The 22,231-nt window shown below is 41.3% G+C and overlaps 1 protein-coding gene across 8 annotated transcripts in view; it reads right to left on the bottom strand.

The window, feature by feature from the left end:
• NSMCE2 (NSE2 (MMS21) homolog, SMC5-SMC6 complex SUMO ligase) overlaps window positions 1-22,231 on the bottom strand; it is a 244,544-nt gene that overhangs the window by 214,438 nt on the left and 7,875 nt on the right. For 6 of the 8 annotated variants that reach the window (XM_036338697.1, XM_036338694.1, XM_036338689.1 and 3 more), the window contains exons 2-3: window positions 21,933-22,102; window positions 5,891-5,980 (exon numbers count right to left, since the gene is read on the bottom strand). In XM_036338697.1, the coding sequence (XP_036194590.1) occupies window positions 5,891-5,980; window positions 21,933-22,089 (247 nt within the window). In that variant the 5' untranslated portion in view covers window positions 22,090-22,102. The remainder of the gene's footprint in view (window positions 1-5,890; window positions 5,981-21,932; window positions 22,103-22,231) is intronic. The other 2 variants (XM_036338691.1, XM_036338692.1) reach the window with 1 other exon arrangement.

Genomic DNA, 22,231 nt, shown 5'->3' with positions numbered 1-22,231 from the left:
GAGGGTCCATGTTAGTGAAAGAAAAGCAGGAGGCCAATGTCAGAGTGATGCAGGGTAATAAAGACGTGACCAGCCATTGCTGGCTTGGGAAAAGGCAAGAAAAGGATTCTTAACCTGAGTCTCCAGAAAGAAACACAGCCATACCGACCCCTTGATTTTATCCCAATGCAACCTACTTCAGATTTCTAACCTCAAGCTCTCTGAGAATAAATCTGTGTTGCTTTAAGCCACTAACTGTGGTAATTACTGTGGCAATAGCACAGTGATACACCATATTAGAATACAGGACCTAACATGGATGGTTAAGTCAGAAATCTAAGTTAATTATCGTTGACAGCTGCTTTCCCCTAATTTGCATACTTAATAAATCATCAAGTTTCATCAATTATTTCTCCTTTGTCTCTTAGGAATCTGTCTATTTCTCACCAACCCCATACCATGAGTCCAAGTCACTATTATCTAATACTTGGGGATTATTGCAACAGCCTCCCAACTGGTGGGCCTACCTCCAGGCTCATTCCTGCAAAACCATTTCCCACATTATAGCCAGAGAACTAATGAGAAATACAACTCGCCTTATTCCTCTTTTAAAAACATTTTATAGCTTCTCACGGCCCTAAAGCTAAAGTCCAAACTCTTTCATTTGACTTACAAGAGCCTGCCACCCCTATTTTGGCCCTTTCCTCCTCTCTCCAGCCTCTGCCAGCACTCAATGGCCATATCTATTTTAGTCACTGCTAGAGTTCCAAAATCCAGCACAGTCAGTAAGTGGTTTTCAAACATCAATTCTCTTGGTCCTTACATGAATGTTACCCTCTCGTTGAGAAGCAGAGCTTATGTCCTTTACCCATGGACTGAGGCTGGCCCTGTGTCTGCTTTGAATAACTGGACACAGTGAAAGCAACATTCTGTAACTTCTGAGTCCAGGTCCTAAGAGGTCTGGCCGCTCCTGCTTCCTTCCTCTTGGAATGGCCGCCGTGCTGGGAGAAACCCAAACCACATGAAGCGGCCATATGAAGGGGAATGTTAAGGCTCTGGTCAATAATTCCAGCTGACACTGGCCAACAGTCAGCACCCACTTCCAGCTGCGCAACAGGGCCATCCTGCAAGTTCCCACCCAGTCGAGCCCCCGGATGGTGCCATCTTCACTGACACCACGTGAGTAAAAGAACCTCCCAGCCCAGGTCAGGTAATGCACTAAATCATGAGACATTAGGACAAAAAGAGTTTGTAGTTTTAAAACATTAAGGTTTAAAGTCATTTGTTTCACAGAAATATGGACATATGCCAATGTGGGTTCAAACCCCACTCCTGGTACCAATTTCACTTGTTGCTACTACTGCTAAGCTGGGGTGATTACCCCAGTAAGTTCCATCTGTTGGCGCAAGGAACGGAATGCAAGCACAGTGAAGGGAGGACTTGCTGGGGCCCAGCGCTGGAGAGCAGTCACTACAGCACGTGACGTGATAATTAGTGCCTCTAATAAATGTATGAGGACCTACATACATTTATTATGTTTTTACGCCTCACTTCCTTTCCGGATCTACATTTAAAATGTGTTCTTAATGAAAACAGGAAGTTAAATCAATCACCTGTTAAATTCTAACAAATAACATAATATTTTGGCAAATATACCTTCCCCTTTAGAGAAGAAATCCATTCCCATGGCCAACCAAAACCAATAAAGAAAGAAAGAACAAAGGACATTAAAATCCCTGGTCACATGGCAGTCTACCCTGCCCTGGCTATAACTATACTAACATGTGAGGGCAGATTATGTAAAAGATTCTGCTTATATTTTGAGAGGCCCTCCCGCCCTCACCCTCCCCCACCCCCCACTGATGATATGGCCAAGAGTGATAAGAATGAGAAGCACTACACTGGGGTGAAGATGCAAATATTTTTTAAATACAAGAATTAAAAACAGCCTTAGCCGGTTTGGCTCAGTGGATAGAGCGTTGGCTCGCAGACTAAAGAGTCCTGGGTTCAATTCCGGTTTAGGGCAGGTACATCAGATGCAGGCTTGATCCCTGGCTCTGGTCAGGGAGGGTGCAGGAGGCAACCAATCAATGTGTCTCTCTCACATTGATGTTTCTCTCTCTGTCTCTCCCCCTCCCTTCCACTCTCTCTGAAAGTCAATGGAAAAATAGCCTTTGGTGAGGATTAACAACAACAAAAAGAATGAAAAATAAATTCCTGGAACATACAATCAGTTAACTAAAAAATAAAAGAGGAAAGGAAAAAAGCTGCTTCACAGTTGAGCATCCGAAATACCTCAGACCAGCGGTTCTCAACCTGTGGGTCGCGACCCCTTTGGGGGTCAAACGACCTTTTCACAGGGGTCGCCTAAGACCATCAGAAAACACATATATAATTACATATTGTTTTTGTGATTAATCACTATGCTTTAATTATGTTCAATTGGTAACAATGAAATTAGGGGTCACCACAACATGAGGGACTGTATTAAAGGGTCGCGGCATTAGGAACGTTGAGAACCACTGCCTTAGACCTTGTATGGTCATCTGACATCCACCTGGGTCTAAGGAAAGTTTCTGGGTATTACAGGGATTTGGTATATGAATCTGCTAGGGTTCATTAGAGCAACACTATTTGTATTTTGCTTCCCAATTATTAAGTACCTAAACCAGCCGTGGGCAAACTACGGCCCGCGGGCCGGGCCGGATCCGGCCCGTTTGAAATGAATAAAACTAAAAAAAAAAAAAGACCGTACCCTTTTATGTAATGATGTTTACTTTGAATTTATATTAGTTCACACAAACACTCCATCCATGCTTTTGTTCCGGCCCTCCGGTCCAGTTTAAGAACCCATTGTGGCCCTCGAGTCAAAAAGTTTGCCCACCCCTGACCTAAACGCAGGTGCATGGTGCACTTTGAAAATTATAAAATTATTACTGAGTTCCAGCCAAGATCCAAATGAACTCATAAACTTAGCATTGAGAGAACAAAGATATGGCAGATACAGGGTAACTCCTTCAAACTCAACAAACTCCAAAACTACCTAAGAACTCTGGAAGGTTCCATTACAAGGGAACAGACTAACAAGCTGCATCTTCTATGTAACACATTACATAATCTTTCTTTGTTAACTGGTTTAAATGTCTATTTTAGTCTGTCCCACAGGAACTCTGATCTTTTTTGCTTGAAATTAAATCCCATACTAATTTTTCTGAAACTAGAACACATTCCTGCTTCTCAGACCTTACCATAAATGTCTCCTTTTTTTCTATTAAGAAGATAAGGCCCATACTCCCTCCACCCACACAAACACAGTTGGCCCTCAACATCTTGGTGCCATTCTCCATCTCAATAGAAAAGTATATGCTTTAAGTTGTTTTCCCACTGATTTTTATAACCAAAGCAAGTGTTTCTGGTCTGACCAGCCAATGAGAAGTAAATCCTGCATAACAAAGCGTATAAGCTGCTTCAAACTAGGAACAACCATGAAAAAAAGATACTGTCCATATGCAAAGAAGTGAAGGTAACTGGTTCAAAGTCGCACAGCTAGTAGGTGGCAGGATTTGCATGTTACCTCATGGCTACCTGTATAATATTAAACTGTTACAATATTAATTCTGTGTAATACTCATATTGAGCCAAGAACGTCAAAGGACCCCTCTCTCTCACCTGCAAAGGGCCTAAATAATTATTAACAAAAATGAAATCATGTTAGTGCTATGTGCCAAGCACAGTGGGGAACATTTTACACACATTATTTAATTCTCATATCAACCCTAAATAAAGTAGGAATAAGGGAGGTATTTGTGGACACATAGTTAAGTCGTCATTAGGTATTAGTTGCTAGTTTATAATACTATTCCTATTTTACAGATGAGAAAATCAAAGTTATTTAAAGTCACAATGCTATTAATTGGCAGAACTGAGTCTGAACCCAGGTTATTTGATTCCAGAATTTTTCAAGTCCTAAGTTATTCTGCTCAGCCAACCAAGTATTTTGCTGGCTTATTTGGCAAAAAGGGTAAGAAGAAAGGAACCCAGCAGCAACCATGCCCTTCCTACATGAAGAGATGTCTTACATCTTCCTCACGTAAGTGCTGAAGCTGTAACATGTGGTGGCAAAAATCTCAGAAAGGCCCAAACTGAAGTTAATCTTCAATCTGAACGGCCCGTAGGTCCCTGAATCTGCCAGGTGTTGGGAAACAATTCTTAATAGGTCTCACACATCTCGGCACAGTTTGCAAGCAGAGGCATGAAGGGCCCTTTTGTTGCAAACTATCTCTTCAAAGATGTTTGTACAATGAACAGAGCTTTGGAAGACTGGGACAGTGTTTCCCCCCAAAGCAGAGGGCAGTACAGTAAGATAATGTCTTCCTCCAGGGCAAAGCCCATTGTAGAAATCTGGGTCCCATAGCTGTGACACAAACCCACTGCAGAATCACTCTGGACCCTTCCATATCACTCCCGTAAGGACTTGGGCAGCAAGGCAAACCCATGGGCACATGTGCTACGAGAAATAAAGACCTGTCTCTCATCCAGAAGTCTCCTGTCTTTTGCCCGCATCCATGAAACTGGTGGCTAACATGGTAACTACCAAGTAGGGTGAAAACTTACTCTCCACAGAACCTGACATCAAGGACTTCACACCTCTTCTCACCTTTGCTTTCCTCAGAAGTAACCTCTCCCAGGAAACACCTACCCATCTTTTTCTCTTCACCTTCTGTATGAAATTTTTCCTATAAGTCCTTAGCTAGGATTGCTTATGAACAGAGGTTTCTATCACACACCTTTAAGGCTTTATTCCACTTGCTTATTTGTGTGCTGTTCCACTTAACCAATTTGTTGCCACTCAGCTCAAATGTATCTTCTAATACACAGCCTTGGGTAATGAATGGAACTGCTTTGAGCATCTCCTTTTACAGCGAGCATGTTAAACTTTCTCAATAGAGGGTGCTGGAAGGACACTGCCGGAGGGAATCCTGCAGCTAACGTTATACAGGACTTAATGAGGAAAGACTAGATGCTTTTGCCCGAGATCAGGAACAAGATAGAGTGTCAGTTCTCACCACTTCTATTCAACATTGTACTCTAGTTTCTAGTCAAGGCAATTAGGCAAGAAAAATAAACAAAAAGCAACCAGATTAGAAAAGGGAAAAATAAAACTATCTCTATTTGTAGATGACATGCTCTGATCCTAAGGAATCACCTGACATTTGTAGGCAAATTAGCTGTACAGTGCATCGTATGGGATATATACTCAGTGTGTGTGTATGTGTGTGTATATATATATACACACACATAAAACTAATAAACAATTTCAGTAAAGTTGCAGGCTGAAGAGATGTAAAACATCTCTTCAGCCTGCAACTTTACTATAAGATTAACATAAAAATCAATTCTATTTGTAATGAATAATCAGAAAATGAAATTAAGAAAACAATTCCATTTATATCAACATCAAAAAGAGTAAAATTTTTTTGGAATAAATTAACAAAAAGTGTAAAACTAATACTCTGAAAATGTTATTGAAAGAAATTTTAAAATATCTTAAAAAATGTAAAAATAACATGAAAAATGTAAATATGTAAAAATACATGGAAATGGAAGACTTAATATTGTTCAGATGGTAATACTCCCCAAATTAATCTACAGATTCATAAAATCCCATCAGAATCCCAGTTAGGTTCTTAGTAGAAATGGACAGCTGATCCTAAAATTCATATAGAATTACAAGGTACCTCAAACAATCTTTAAAAAGATGAACAAAATTGGAGGACTATACTTCCTAATTTCAAAATTTGCTACAAAGCAACACAACAAGACAGTGTGATACAGGCACAAAGACAGGCATACAACTTCATCAATGGAACAGAACTGAGAGTCCAAAAATAAACTTGTGTGGTCAACTTACTTTCGACTTGGTACCAAGACCATTCATTGGGGAAAGAACAGTGCTGGGACAACTGGATAGCCACGTGCATACAAAGGAATAAAATTTGACCTTAAATTCAAAAATATACAAAAATTACCTCAAAATGGATCTAAATGTAATAGCTATAAATATAAAACTCTTAGAAAAAATAGGATTAACTTTTCATAACCTTAGATTTTGGCAATAGATTCTTAGGTATGATACCCAAAGCGCAAGCAACAAAAGAAAAATAGATCATTGGACTTCATCAAAATTAAAAACTTCTACATTTCAAAGAACACTATCAAGAAAGTAAAACAGCAACGCACAGAACAGGAAAAAGTACTCACACATCATACACTTGATAAGGGCCTTGTATCTAGAGTATGTATTTGTGGAACTAACTCCAGAAAATGTAAAGGGCTTAGGAAAGGAGGAAATCACATGAACTTCACTATGGACAGGCCTGACCCTAGAAGAACTTTCAAGTTTGAGTTATTACGAACTCATGAGATAGAAGCTGCCAAGGCTCACATTATACTCTTTTATGTGAAATTAAAAATTATTTTCTACCAATAATTAATTGAAATGGCCAGGGGAAAAAAGGTTATTTACAAGAACATTTCTGTTATTTTCTCCATAATTCCTTTCCAGGTACACTGATTTTATAAACTTGAACCCATCCTTATTAGCCTTATACATATGAACAGAGACTATCACAGAATGACTTTTACCTAGTCCAGGAGTCAGTAAGATGCAGCCCACTACTGGTCAAATCAGACCCATTCGTTCATATATTATTTATGGCAGAGTTGGGCAGTTGCAACAGAGACAAGACTTGGTTGGGAAACAGGCTATTTACTGGCCTTTTCAAACTGGATCTCATGGTGGGAATGTGGACTTACAAACAATTAAATGCAAAGAAGTGCTGTACTGTTTTGATAAATGAATGCACACCCCATACAGAGGAACCAAAGAAAGCCATTGGGTCTGGGTAGGAGAAGAATGTCTGTAGAAAACATAATACTTATGCTTCGCCTGGAAAGATGAGTAAGTGCCCTCCAAGCAGTCAACAGGGAGAGAGCATTGTAGTGAAAGGAAGTCATGTGAGCAAAGGCAAAGAGGCGTGACAGAGCACATGGTGGAACTCGACCCAGTTTCTCGAGCTGGAGCACACAGAGCAGAAGGAGGGGTATAGCTAGTGACATCATGAACATTCTTGTAAACCAGGCTCAACAGTTTAAAATGGGTATAGAAATTAACAGCTTCCATTTTTCAGAGAGGAAATGCCAGATGTTTTGGTCATGGCCAGAGGCAAGATCAAGCAAGGATGATCTGTACAGTAGAAACAATTCATGGTAATCAAGATTTTTAAATACAGTCCTTCCTAGTCAAAGTCTTTTGTTTTAAGCCCAGCAAGGGAACCTTATAAGTCAATAATGAGCACTAGTATAGAATAGATATGCAACTTTCAGGTACAATGATGGCAGAGCTCAGCAAAAGGGCTGTCCCTCCAATGAGCACAGGCGCAGGGTGGGTGAGAGGACTGATCTCAGAGCTCACTGCAAACAAGAAGGGAAAAGTCACACATAAGAAAAGGGTTGAAAAAGGCTCAGTGTACTCATATGTAAAACAGCAATTAATTATGTTACCTACCTACCCTTACAGCATTGTTGCAGGATTAAATGAATGAATACCCATGAGGTATTTAGAACAAAGAGCACTGTATGTTTGTCACTGGTAGGTTGCCTAGTAAGTGTCATCTACAAAAGATGTGTGCCAACCGGATAGAAATTCAAGCTGTTAGGTCATAATGTAAAAAGTCATGAGTGAGACAGACAGACCCATCATCTCATCTGAAACATACCATTTACTACCATGTAGCCTTCCTTATATTTGTCTTACCTGCTAACTAAATTATTAGCTTTTTGAGCACACGGGCCAATAAATATTAGTAATTTATCAACCAAGTATCAGCAATCATCTAAGAATAGTGAAAGCCAACTAAACACAAGTAAATGTTTTGAATCGGTATAGTACAACAGTAAAGGGAGAAAACTACGTTGCCCAAGCACTGCCCCAAAGAAAAGGAAGCCTAAACCTTTGTGTGGGAGCAAAAGCCATCACTGCTGCCACCACCAGTTTAGAGAGTGTAACTACATTCTACACATATTCTCTCTCCTCTGTCTACTGAATATTGCCTATAACTTCTCACTGTGTATAACTTTTCCAATTAACATTTCCTTCTCTTCACTTATTCAGCTAGCCTCCAGATCTGACACTACAACAGTAGTAATAAAGACAAAACTTTAAAAGGTGGCTTCTATGTCCTCTTTCAGTGAATTTAAGAAATATGATGAAATAGTGATGAAATCATTTTTAATCAGCCATCATTATGGCAGACAGTGCTGGAAGGAAGGGGAAGGGTAGACCTAAAGGTAACCGAAGCTTCCTCTCATCTTTAGGCGGAAGTGTCTGATTCCACAAGGCATTCAAAGAAATGCATGCGAGGAACATGCCTCTTGCAACTTGGTCACATGCAAAGATGAAGCAAGAAGCACATCTGTTTGGAGCTTGCCCCAAGTGCCTCTAAAGCTTCTCCAAACTGGGTTCATAACTCCCACCCACAGAGAAAGCCAGCGCCTTAAGCAGCACCCAGGGACAAGCAAATTAGAACATTTCCAAGGTCAATTGCTCACAGCCCTAATTGTTTACTGCAACTAGAGTATATCTGGCTGCTGAAGAGGCTGAACCTCTCTGCCTTGCCCAATAGCATAAGAAACTAATTTACCACATCAGCTACACAATAGGAAGTTTTGGAGGTGTGGATTCAAATAGCATATGACATTTCAAACAAATATTCATAAGATCTCCCAAAGTAAGTCATTTTAAGGTGCTAAAAAACTTTGGGAAAAACCTAAAAGACCAAGCACACCAGTGGCAGTGGAGTGACAAGTCCAACAACACCACCAACAACAAATCAATGGATAGTATTATCTTGTTTTACCAACTGATTTGATTTAAATACTCACCAAAACTGCTAAAGCTGCAAAACTGATTTAAGTACCCTTATAATTTCTTGCCTTCCTCTGACAGCCACCGAAAAGTGAAATTCCTCTGTACTTGCTGCTATGACAACAGTCATGTGCCACATGTGCTGTTTACCATATGAAATGTGGCCGGTACAGACTGCGATGCACTGTAAGTTTTTTAAAAAGTAAAAACAGCTCATCAAATATTTTTATATTGATTACATGTTGAAAAACACTTTTTAGCCTCTTTTTTTTCACCATTTATAAGGAACATAATGGAAAATTTTAAAGTATACATCTGGCTCATACCATGTTATTATTGGACACTGTTGCTATATATAAATAACGCTTCGCACTTATATAGAACACAAATATATAGTTATAGTTCTAAGTACAGAAGACAGAGAAATAGATCTGGATAATAAAATAATCTAATCTAATAAAAGACAAACATGGTAATTAACCATACCTCTGACATGCTTCCCATTGGCTAATCAGGGCGATATGCAAATTAACTGCCAACCAAGATGGCGGCCGGCAGCCAGGCAGCTGAAGCAAACAGGAGGCTTGCTTGCTCCAGCAATGCAGGAAGCCAAGGTTCCCCGCCTGCTGCTGCTGGGCTCTGAGCTGCACTCTTAGAAACAATGTTGCAATTATAGAAGCTAAACAAACCCCAGGTACCTGCTATCAGCCAGCAAGGCCTCAGAGCTGGAGCTGCAACAGTGTTTCAATTATAGAAGCCAAACAAACCCCAGATGCCTGCTTTTAGCAGCCGAGGCCTCAAGCTGGAGCCGGCCTCAGAGCTAAAGCCGGCTCTCGGCTCCAGTGACAGCCATAGAAGGTAAATAAATCCAAGAATAAAAAAAAAAGAAAAAAAGGAGACGTTGGGAGCTTCAGTCGCCCGCCAGCCTGAAAACAGCCCTCAGCTCCTCACCCAGACTGGCCAGGCACCCCAGTGGGGACCCCCACCCTGAAGGGGGTGTGACCAGCTGCAAACAGCCATCAGCCCCTCACCCAGGCTGGCCAGGCACCCAAGCGGGACCCCCACCCTGATCCGGGGCACCCTTCAGGGCAAACCAGCCGGCCCCCACCCGTGCACCAGGCCTCTATCCTATATATTAAAAGGGTAATATGCAAACTGACCCTAACAGCAGAAAGACTGGGAATGACTGGTCACTATGACACACACTGACCACCAGGGGGCAGACGTTCAATGCAGGAGTTGCCCTCCGGTGGCAACTCACATGCCCTCAGGGGGTTCTCACATGGGAGGAGCTCTGCTCAGCCACAAGCCAGGCTGATGTCTGCCAGTACAGCGGTGGTGGTGGGAGCCTCTCCTGCCTCCTCAACAGCGCTAAGGATGTCTGACTGCAGCTTAGGTCTGCTCCCCGCTGGCAAGTGGACATCCCCCGAGGGCTGCCTGATAGTCATCTTAGGCCCAATCCCCCGGGGAGCAGGCCTAAACCAGCAGGTGGTCATGCCCCAAGGGGTCCCAGACTGGGAGAGGGCACAGGCCGGGCTGAGGGACCCCCTCCCCCCGAGTGCACAAATTTTTGTGCACCGGGCCTCTAGTTATGTGTGCTGACCACCAGGGGACAGCGTGGAACGAAGGAAGGCCCCGGCCAGCATCCGGCAGCCGGCAGCCGGGGAAGGGAGGCCCTGGCCGCAGCTGGCAAAGTGAGGCCCCGGCTGGCAGCCAGCAGCCATTAGGGACCCTACGTATACACGAATTTCGTGCACTGGGCCTCTAGTATATGATAACATGCTGATCTAATTTTAAAATCTGCCTGAGTATCTCCAATTCAGTTTTTTCGGTAGTAGTCATTTTCATGCTCTATTAGGTCACTGAAACCTAACCCATGCCTCTGCTCCAAAGATAAAGAACAAGAATCAATGCAAAGATTATTCTCAAGAGTCTAGAACAGCTGTGGGCAAACTACGGCCCGCGGGCCGGATCCGGCCCGTTTGAAATGAATAAAGCTATTGAAAAAAAAGACCGTACCCTTTTATGTAATGATGTTTACTTTGAATTTATATTAGCTCACACAAACACTCCATCCATGCTTTTGTTCTGGCCCTCCGGTCCAGTTTAAGAACCCATTGTGGCCCTCGAGTCAAAAAGTTTGCCCACCCCTGGTCTAGAAAAACCCAGGCAGTATTCAGACACTGTCCATCTCCTGTTTTAAAACCTAAAATGTGATTCAGTTACTATTTCAAAATGTGACATCCCAGTGGGAATGGGAGAGCTTAGCTAACATGAAAGCAGTTATTATCTGCAAGCAATTATCTGAACACATTCCATCATGTGAAGAAATCACACCAACTTTCAGGTTGGGACAGCCAGCGGAAGAAAGACAAACTGGAGGTGTCAGAACAGTTGGAGCTTTATGGGGGGAGACTGCAGGGAAATATGAGGTGAGGTGAGACAAGGTGAACAGCAGCCCAAACTTTCCTCTCTAGAGCTCTTAAAAAGAAAACCACTCAACTTTCTGACCAAGGAAGCCAACAGGACAGGAAACTCATCTCAAACTGTCCCAGGCACTACTGACCCATTGATAGAAAGACAAAATGACATGATATTTATGTGAACAGCAGGTATAAATCATTTTAAAGTGGTTTTGAAATGTAATCAACAACAAAATCAGGATCCATTAACTTAGAATAATAAATATGAGATGTATATTTCCATTTTTGGCAAGGCCTGTATCTATCTCTGGTAAATGCAATTGAATAACCTGGATAACTGAAAATAAAGCAGCAGAAATGAGAGGTATGTTCCTTAGTCCTACAGTTTCTCTGCTCTGATGTGGCTAACACATTTTGCCTCTTTTTTTGTTGTTGTTGTTATATGGGATAATTCAGGCTCCAAGTTACTAAATTCCAATAGACTAGTGATTGTACCTTTGACACAACCCTGAGCCCTGCAAACTGGTCAATAAGGCTGATCGCCACCTCATAACTGAGGTGTTCTAGTGCCACCTAGTGGCATCTGTGTCCTGTCAAAAGGGAAATAATGAATAATTAGAGCAGGGTTCTCAAAGGGTGGCCCCTGGACCAGCAGTAGCACCAGTATCACCTTGGAACTTCTTAGACATGAAATTCTTGAGGTCATCCTACACCTACTGAAATTCTAGTGGTCGGGCCCAGTGGACTGTGTTTTAACAAGTTCTCTAAGTGATTCAAATGCACCTTTAAGTTTGAGAACCACTGGATTAATCAGTCCTTATACAAAGATTTAGTGAAAAGTCTTAAATAAAATCAGGTTCATTACCTAACAAAAGTACTGTTTCTAATTTTTGGAAAACAACTTTTCCCCCCTACTTTTTGGGTACAAATATCTGTACTTAAAGAACAGATTTAAAGCTACTTAAGAACATCAAATGAGTCCCAGCCTCTAAAATATCAGATGAGTTCTCTGAGCAAACCCAGTTTGTTAGGGGCAAAAATCGAATACTGGGGACAAGCTATGGTTATGTGAAATATTAATCATGCTTTGTTAACCATGATTGCCTTGTGTTGGTTAAAGAAAGGACATTCTGACCTGGCTGGGAGTTGTACGCCCCCAGGACCTGGGAGTCAGTCAACCTTGGACCTGGGAATCAACCTTGGAACCATTCTCTTTCAAGAACTGTCTATTATCACGGAAAAATTAACAACCTTGTTGCCCAAACCATGGAGTCCCATCCCAGCCTCCTACTTCCCCGTGTAATCCTTGTCCTACCCGATATAAGCAGCTGGCTTATGGGGGGCTGCAGAGCAGATTTTTGTGGATGACCTACTGCTCTCCCATACTGCCGGCAGTATGGGAATAAATGCTCATAATGATCCAACCCTGTCTCTGCTTAATTGGCTCAAGTAGTGACAGGCAGCACGGACCCATTGATTGTCCGGTTACAAGTTCACAGGGGACACCAGACGCATTAACAAAACAAAATATGATGTAAATATAAAAAGCCCAAGAAGCAATGAAAAGGTCTAACTCTACCAGGATATCAGGAATGACACGTTACTGTATCTTAAGAAGGAAGGGAACTCACCTGAAAACACATGAAAAGCCAAGGAGGTAGAATATTGGTGATTTTTTATATTGAGAGTCATCTACCCTAAATGCTAACAGACACCACTAAAGAGTCCACATCTGCTCTGTGCAATTATATGTGAAGTAATCGAGAAAAAAGCAGGTCTGATAAAACCTTGCAAAATTGTTTCTTTCCTATTTAGGTCTTAGGGGACGTGTCAGAGGTATGAACAGTAGACAAGAAACAGTGTTTTTCTTATACCTGGGAAACACCGTGACATCAGCAAAATAACGGAGTTTTCCTAGAGAGCTGGATTTTGTATATTCTGTAAGCCAGGGGTCCTCAAACTACGGCCATATGCAAATACAAATATTGTATTTGTTCCTGTTTTGTTTTTTTTACTTCAAAATAAGATATGTGCAGTGTGCATAGGAATTTGTTCACAGTTTTTTTTTAAACTATAGTCTGGCCCTCCAACGGTCTGAGGGACAGTGAACTGGCCCCGTTTAAAAAGTTTGAGGACCCCTGCTAGGCAATGCCTTTATACGTTTAGCACTATAGATCCCATAATTATGTATATTCAATTGCCTTAAGTTATTTAAGTTACAATAATATTTTGCTTTGATGCTTGGCTCCAGTTATAAAAGCTACACAAGAAACGAAAACTTTGGCTTCTTATGGTTATTGTTATTTTTACTGTCATTGTGGCCACCACCATCACTAAATCACCTACTTCTAATCACTGCTTCTAGTCAATAACATAATTACAGAATAAAGAACAGGAGCAAAGCCAAAAAAGAAACCTTCCCCCTTAACTAGAGCCCTGGCTACAAGAAACAACACTCTAGATAGAGAAATATATTACAACATAATGATAATGCAGAATGTGGGTCTTCCTAAGAAAATAAGCCTTCAGGCTGGTAATATGCTGGCCTGTCAAGTCATTAAGCAATGTCAAACAATTTTAACGTAAAAGGTTTAAGTAAATGATTACTCCTTTTTCATAAAATAAGGTGATGGGTAATAGGATATGGGTAATCATAATTTTATTTTTGTCTATATTCATTCAATTTTTAGAATGCCTTCTAGCAGCAGTAAAACTAGAATGTTATCCCTAAATCACCCAGAATCAGAACTATTCACTGGACTAAATACTTAACATTTGCAAATTTGAAAGTTCAAATAATTCATGAGGACCACAAATGTCCAAGGCCATGCAATTTTTAACTTAATGGCTGTTCTTTATTCATCATTAACTCTGATGAACAGTAGACAAGAAATGGTGTTTTATCCAAAGTGAAAACTGTTTCTCACCTGAGTGGAGACTAAGTTGAGTACAAAGGAATCAGATGTAGAATCTCAGGGGGAAGGGGGGGTGAGTGGGTGGGAAGAGATCAACCAAAGAACTTGTATGCATATATGCATAATCCATGGACATAGACAATAGGGTGATGAAGGCCTGGGGCGAGGGGTGGGGATGGGCTAGAAGGGGCCAATGGGGAGGAAAAAGGGGGCATACATAATACTTTCAACAATAAAGATTTAAAAAGCAAGTAAGTAAGTAAATAAATAAATGTGATGAGTTTTAGTCAAAATATAAATTTTGGACATGAAAGAATTATCTATCATTCAATCAATTCACTATATCATTTCTATCCATCAGGACTGCAACCTTTGGAATGAAAGAGAAAATCTGACAGCCATTATTTTCTTCCTGCCATTAGAAATAAGATTTAAAAAAAAGAGTAGGGAGAGTATAATGGCCCCTAAAGGCCCCAACTTCCTCTCTCCATGAGCAGATTCAACTCTGTCTTTAAAAACAGAAGAGGCTGCCCTGGCGAGTGTGGCTCAGGTGGTTGAGCCTCTTTCTTTGCACCCAAACTAAAGGCTGCCAGTTGATCAGGGGCAGAGCACATGCCTGGGATCCCCAGTGGGGGGGGAGGGGGGAGGGGGGGCGCCTGGGGGAGTGCAGGAAGCAACTGATGGATGTTTCTTTCTCAGACCAATGTTCCTCCTTCCCTCTCTCTTTCCCTCTCCCTTCCTCACTCTCTAAAAATCAATAAAAAAAGTCTTAAATAAATAAAAAAATTAAAAACCAACAGAAGAGGCTGAAACCAAGAGAGGGCACCCTCTGACTTCAGAGGGAGATAATGTCCAAGGGAAGTTGCTGAGAGCTTCACTAGCAGAAGAGACAAAAGCTGATAGGCTGTTTCAGAAAAATCATGCAACCTCATTTGGGTATTAAGGGAAGAAAAGAGAAAAGGAGAGAAAAAGGGAGGGGAGGGGAGAAAAGGGGAAGGGAAAGAACAGGAAAAAAAATCAGATAATGCTAGCTTCAACAACAACAAAAAATTTTCTGAGCTAAAGATTATTTCAGTGGTATCTGACTACTGCAAATGCCTTTAGGCAAACACGATCAATTTTCGATCAAGTGTAAGATCAAAGGGCAGAAACTATGGAGTCAGAACATACATGTTCAAACCTTAGCTCTTACGCTTTCTTTTTTTTTTTTTTAATATATTTTATTGATTTTTTACAGAGAAGAAGGTAGAGAGATAGAGAGTTAGAAACATCGATGAGAGAGAAACATCGATCAGCTGCCTCCTGCACATCTCCTACTGGGGATATGCCCGCAACCCAGGTACATGCCCTTGACCAGAATCGAACCTGGGACCTTTCAGTCCGCAGGCCGACGCTCTATCCACTGAGCCAAACCGGTTTTGGCGAGCTCTTAGGCTTTCTAACTCTGTGATCCTCGGAAAGGACTCAATTTCACCAAGCTCCATTCGCTCATGTATGCAGTGGGAATAACAACAGTCCCTCCTTCACAAGATTACTGTTAGGACCAAATGAGATATCACATGTAAGAAAGCAGTGCCTACACACACTGGAAATTTGTAACATTCAGCTATGTTACCTTCACCTTTATGACCATCATCATCACCATACCCTGGCACAGTTCAGCAAACACCCGATTATCTGCTGACCATAACTACTGAAGTCCTTCTGCCCTGTGGCTCCACAAAGCCACAGGAAGAAAAGCAATATAGAGAGAAAAACCAAGAAGCCTCCAACAAGGTTTCTTATCTACTGAACCCTTGAGCAATTTAAAATGTATCCTCTTCTTCCAAATGTTCCTCACAAATATTTAGCAAGATCTGATAAAAACTTTCAATCCTCGCTCTAGCCGGTTTGGCTCAGTGGACAGAGCGTCAGCCTGTGGACCAAAAGGTCCCAGGTTCGATTCTGGTCAAGGGCACATACCTCGGTTGCAGGCTCCTCCCTGGCCCAGGCGCTGGTCGGGGTGTGTGCAGGAGGCAACCTATCGATGTGTTTCTCTCACATCGATGTTTCTCTCTGTCTTTCCCTCTCTCTTCCACTCTCTCACAAAATCAATGGAAAAATATCCTCGGGTGAGGATAAGAAACAAAACAAACAAAAAAACTTTCAATCCTCTTCCCTAGAAGAGCATTAAGCAAACCTCTTTAGTCCATCCATGGACAGGCCCTGGCAGAGAGGTACAAAGAGAAAGGACACAACCCTGAAGGACATTAACATTTCAGGGAAGGACCATTTCTCAAATTCACATAACTAAACTCAAACAGTTTACAAAAATTCAATTGCTTAAGGATAATGTGAATAACAACAATTCTGGTAAATTAGGTCAGTACACTCTGTTTAAGCAAGCAGAAACGGCGCCTTTCCCTCCCCGCTATCCTCCCCTCCACAGGCCTGCATCTCCTAAACTCTAAGGACCCCACAAGACTTGCAACCAGGGGAGCAATGGGCAGCAGCAGCTTGTCCTGAACTAACCCCCTGAACCTGTCTCCAAGGCCCCCTTTTCTCTTACTTTCCAGTGAGCTGACAGCAACCCCACCTAGGCTCTCTCCTGTTGCTTCTTCTATCCTAGGCCCTTCCTTGTTTCACTGTCCCCAGTTTTAATAAATGTACTATTAAATTAAAAAAAAAAAAAGAAAGCAGGAAAGTATACAATAAATTTAAAACTCTGAAAAATAAGTTCGAGTTATCTCAAAAAATCTCCTCATGTAACAAATTTCATTTCCCAATTAGGTCAAATAAAGAAGCTACTTCTAGAAAATCAACAATTTTAGAGAAAGACTAATAGACACGGTGGCAGTAAGAGTCCAATTGCCTAGGCTAGGCCAGTGGTCGGCAAACTCATTAGTCAACAGAGCCAAATATCAACAGTACAACAACTGAAATTTCTTTTGAGAACCAAAATTTTTAAACTTAAACTATATAGGTAGGTACATTGTTATTAACTTAATTAGGGTACTCCTAAGGCTCAGGAAGAGCCACACTCAAGGGGCCAAAGAGCCACATGTGGCTCTTGAGCCACAGTTTGCCAACCACGGGCCTAGACCAGTGGTTGCCAACCCGTGGTCCGTGGACCGAGGTCCAAAAGGTTGGCGACAGCTGGCCTAAACACCATTATGCAGTAATACAACAGAGTCAAAAGTGATTATTTCAAATAAGCTAGAAAAATCATCTGGTATAGGAATATGCAACCAACAGGAAACAAAACAGAACACGTTCACACCCCTCAAGTTCTTGGTGGCAAGAATCCCCTTCAACAGTGATTTAATAATAAAGTGACAAGAATTGCAGTGCAGAGTGAGATGATACCTAAGTGATCACTACCGTCTATTTGAACAAAGCTCATTCCTTCTAAAAAAAAAAGAAAAAGAAGTTGGACAACCCAAAAGATCAACACAAAGTGTGCCTCACCTTATAAGGTTAAGAGGAAAAGGGAACTGCTCTGAGGATAGTTCATGAACTTCCCCTCCTGTTCTTCTGCACTTCAATTTTTCACAATCCATTCACTGTAGTCAACTCAAATGCAAACCACATGACTGAAATAATTATAGCTAACATTTCCTGATCACTTAAGCATCTAGGACTGCTCTACATAATTTGTATTATCTCATTTACAAATGAGAAATAAAAGCAAAGAGAGGTAATAGAACATGCCCAAGGTCACAAAAACTGTAAGTGAAGAGCTGGGATGAGAACCAGGCATTCCACATGCACAGCCCTGCACTGTCTGCCTACCTGACAGTGTGCGCACAAGATACAAAGCACACAAATCAAGTCCTCTTGATCTCATGCCCAGTAAAGTCTGGGGGATGTGGGAAGGTGCAGTCACCTGGGAGCAAGTCAGTGGCCAGAATAGGTGTGGCCACTGGAAACTCGGGAAGATTTAATATTTAAACTCCAGAACAAAGGGAGTTCTCTCTCTTGCTTTCTTGAAGCTCGTGCCTGACTCCTGGTTTGTGGGGCTCCCACGCTCTGCACTCACCCATGTGGCTCATGGCCATGTGGGACCCACACAGTGGACTGAATTTAGCCTCAGGGGACTCAGCTTCACCACAGAACCAAAGGTCTGGATACTGACTTTGCTTTAAACTCTGCTAAAGCCCAGCTGCCCCTCTTTCAGGACTGGATTAGGGGAGATGGGACTTTGGAGCCTGAGGAATGTAACGCCACAAAAATAAAGCCTTTTACCACATCTCATCCTCTAGTGGGGGCCTCCAGAAGTGCTCATTCCAGCGGTGTCCAAGAACCCCATTCCCATTAGCAAGGGAGAAATTCAATTCTCAGGTAACTAAATGTCCTGAAATATCAGGAGTTTTCCTCCTCTCTGGGTCCTTAGAAAACACATCAGTCTGGTGCCACATTAACCCTGCTTTTCTAATAAGCTCTTGCTGAATTACTCCAGTGGGGGGCATCATGGCATTCCCTCTGTAGGAAATTCCTCATGCCATCTCTGGCCTGCTCAGCGCAGTCCCATTCACTTTCATAACCAGTGGTTCTCGGGCTGTGGTCCCTGAGAACCTTTTATGAGGTCCCAAAGTCAAAACTATTTTCAAAATAATTATAAGAGCTTCAACAGAGACCACATGACCCACAAAGCTGAAAATATCTGCTATCTAATCCCTTACAGAAAAACTTGGCTGACTCCCACTTTAGAGCACGAACCTTTCAAAAAGCAATGCTTACAGTTCTTTCTCAATTACATAGAGCATGTTGTATTTTGTACCAGAATATACTTAAAAAAAAAAAAAAAAAAGGAACTTCATAGTGAAAACACTCAGAAGCAAATCCTGAAAATAAACAGATACAATGTTACAGGAGGTTTATGTTCCAGCTCTCTCCTCTTATGATTTAAGATTTTATTAGGACTTTTATCCAGGGCTACATACCAAAGCCAAATACCCCAAAATAGACTACAAATCAGGCTGGGCAGGCTGAAGGCCTTTAGAGGCCACCCACTAAAGATGACGGGTGACTTCTGCTGCCAGCCAGGAATGAATAACTGGTATGGAACTAGCCCTCCAGCCATAAACAACTAGAAACCTGGACAAAATATATGAAACAAATGCTTTGACAATGGGACAATCGGTGGAGGGGAACTATGATTCCTGCAAAAAAGGAAACAAGTGAGATAAGTCCTGCCAGTGTCCTTCTCCCTGCAAGGGAGAGGGGGTGGAGGTGGGGGGGTAAGGGGGGACGGCAAGGAGAGCACAGAAGTCTTAAAGGACCTAGGAGCCAGAAACTGCAGTTCCGGAAGGCTGAGGCAGCAGAGGTTTGCAAGACAGAGCCCTGGGAGGGAGCTACGCAGGGAAAGTGCCCTGGGAATCTGCACAGGGATCCCGTGGGCCTGATGCTGAAGCCTGAGCTGCTGAGGAAAAGCTGGGACCCGTACAGTGAACAATTCCCAGAACTCACACAGCACTGGAAGACACTCCTCGTCAGGGCACATGGCCAGGCTGCAGGTTCAGTCCTGGCTGGAGTGCATACGGGAGGCACAGGTTGATGTTTCTCTCTCACATCCATGATTCTCTTTCTCTTTCTCCCTCTCCCTTCCTCTCTTTAAAATCACTAAAACAACATATTTAAAAAAAAAAAAAAAAAAAAAAAACCTTAAAAGATAAAAAAGGACATTCAGATTCCACCCAGCAGAGCAGAGCTCTCAGAGAACCCTCCAGACAATCAACAGAGACTCCAGAAAGGCCAAGATAACAAAGCTAAACTAGCCCTAAAGTAAAACTACACTAGACCTTCCCTAGTGTAAACAAAGTTTAAAGGATCAGCTCAATCCACAAATAACTTAACTTCCTGGCAAAACAAACACCAAAACTCTTTAAATGAAGACAACAAAATCCAAACGCTCAACAACATAATACATACAATGTCCATGTTAAGCAGCAGCAATAGACTGAGATGACAGAACTAGCAAAGATATTGAAACAGCTATATAAATATGCTCCACATATTCAAGAATATAGAAGAGAACAAGAACATAATGAAGAGAGAAATGCAAGATAGAAATAAGGTTCCATTTAATTCTTTCTTATGTCATCTACAGCTGAAAAATCCACCCCATGAAATTAAAAATTCACTGAATAGACTTAACAGCATGTTAGACACTGCAGAAAACAAGAATAGTGGACTTGAAGACATAGAAATACAAACTTTTCAAATTAGTGTCAGAGCGAAAAAGAACTGGGGGAAAAAACCAACTGAGCCTCAGCCTTGTAATTAGAGTCCCAGATGGAGAGGGGGTAAGAAGGAACAGTATTTGAAGAAATAGCAGCAGAAATTTTCCCAAATTTGATCAGAACTGTAAAACCACAAATCCATAAAGCTCAAAGAACACTAGACAGAATAAACAAAGAAAATCATACCAGGGCACATCACAATCAAATTACAAAAACCAATGATATTAAAAAGAAAACAAAAAGATAATATTGATCCCCTGCCTCCATATCTATTCTATTATAAAAAAAGCATAATATGCTAATTAGACCAGATGTCCTTCCCGACAAAGCCAGGGCTGCGAGGGAAGCACGGGTCCAAGGTGCCAGAGGAAAGCCAGTGCTGACAGCCAGGGGAAGGCCTACTCTTACACGAATTTTGTGCATTGGGTCTCTAGTATAAGATTAAAAACAACTGTAATCCAATGAAAGCAAATAACATCTTTCTAGATATTCTGATCCAAAAATGTTGGTCAAGTCCATTGAAGCTGGTCTCCTTTGTAGAGGCCTTCCTTTGGCAGTAGTACCTCTAGCATAAGTTTAGTCTGTCTATAAGGTGATCAAAATACAGTTAAACCTCATTTCTTGAATATCTCCTATCTCGAACAATTCGCTTCTTGACTCGACAACCCTTTCATACTATCTGTTTAATCAGCCATGTGTCTCTCAGGCAACACATGAAGGAGAGAATTTGAGAGTATGAGTCAGTTTACCATCATTAACATCTCAGGATAATGTGCTGTGAATAGTTTCATAGGTGTTTTTTTTTTGGTTTGTTGCTGCTTATTATTATTATTAAATTTTCATTTTTACTGTACATTTCTTTTCCTTTTTGTTAAATTTTTATTTACATTTCATTTCCTTTTTGTTTTTAAAGTGTTTATTTATAGGTTAAACAGTACATTAGACATTTACTGTATATAAGAAAGGTTAAAACAGGGAACCACTTGGGGGTCTGGAATGGATTAATTCAACTTACATTATTTCTAATGAAAAAAATGCTTCAGTTTTCCACCAGCCTTCCGAGAACAAATTAAGTTTGAGAACTGATGTTCCACTGCAGAGTTAAGTTACTGGAAAACATATTTATCAAATGCATTTGTATACTGTAAAGTTCACAAATGCCACATACTTTTGATTGTATGTTCCTTGAGGTCAGGAACCTTCATATTTTAGCCCATAAATTTCCAGTGTGGTTCCTATTGGCACATAACTGCTTGAATACACATGAATGAGTCATTCTCATTTCATCCTCAGCACATCGCTATATGACATACAGAACAAGATGAAAGAACAGGTGCCCAGAGGGATTAAATGACTGCCCCAAGGATACACACAAAGTGAGCAATACCTGGCATCCCTAGCATAATGCCCCCACACAAGTTACCTCAAATAGACACAAAAGAAATACATTTTAATTATGACTACTTACTCTGAGTTTCCACAAGATCAAAAGCAACACTAGAAGCTGTGTCCATTCCAGTGTTGATGCAGTTTTGGAAGTTTTTTAAGGAGGAGAGAGCAGATTCTATACCGCTGAAGGATATAAAACCAGTTGAACCTGAATTTGAACTGGAACGCCCAGGCATCTTGAATTTTTACCTAAGTTTTCAAACACAATGAAATACAATTTATGAGCTTTTATAAAGAATTTATAAAATTTATAAAGAAAAATGGCTTTATCTGTTTTTTTTTATTTATCTTAAAAATCAAGACTAAGGCACATAAGGC

The sequence above is a fragment of the Myotis myotis genome, unplaced genomic scaffold (assembly GCF_014108235.1).
Source record: "Myotis myotis isolate mMyoMyo1 unplaced genomic scaffold, mMyoMyo1.p scaffold_m19_p_16, whole genome shotgun sequence".
Lineage (NCBI taxonomy): Eukaryota > Metazoa > Chordata > Mammalia > Chiroptera > Vespertilionidae > Myotis > Myotis myotis.
Note: the sequence above shows the minus strand (reverse complement) of the source record. Positions and strands in the feature narration are given on the sequence as shown.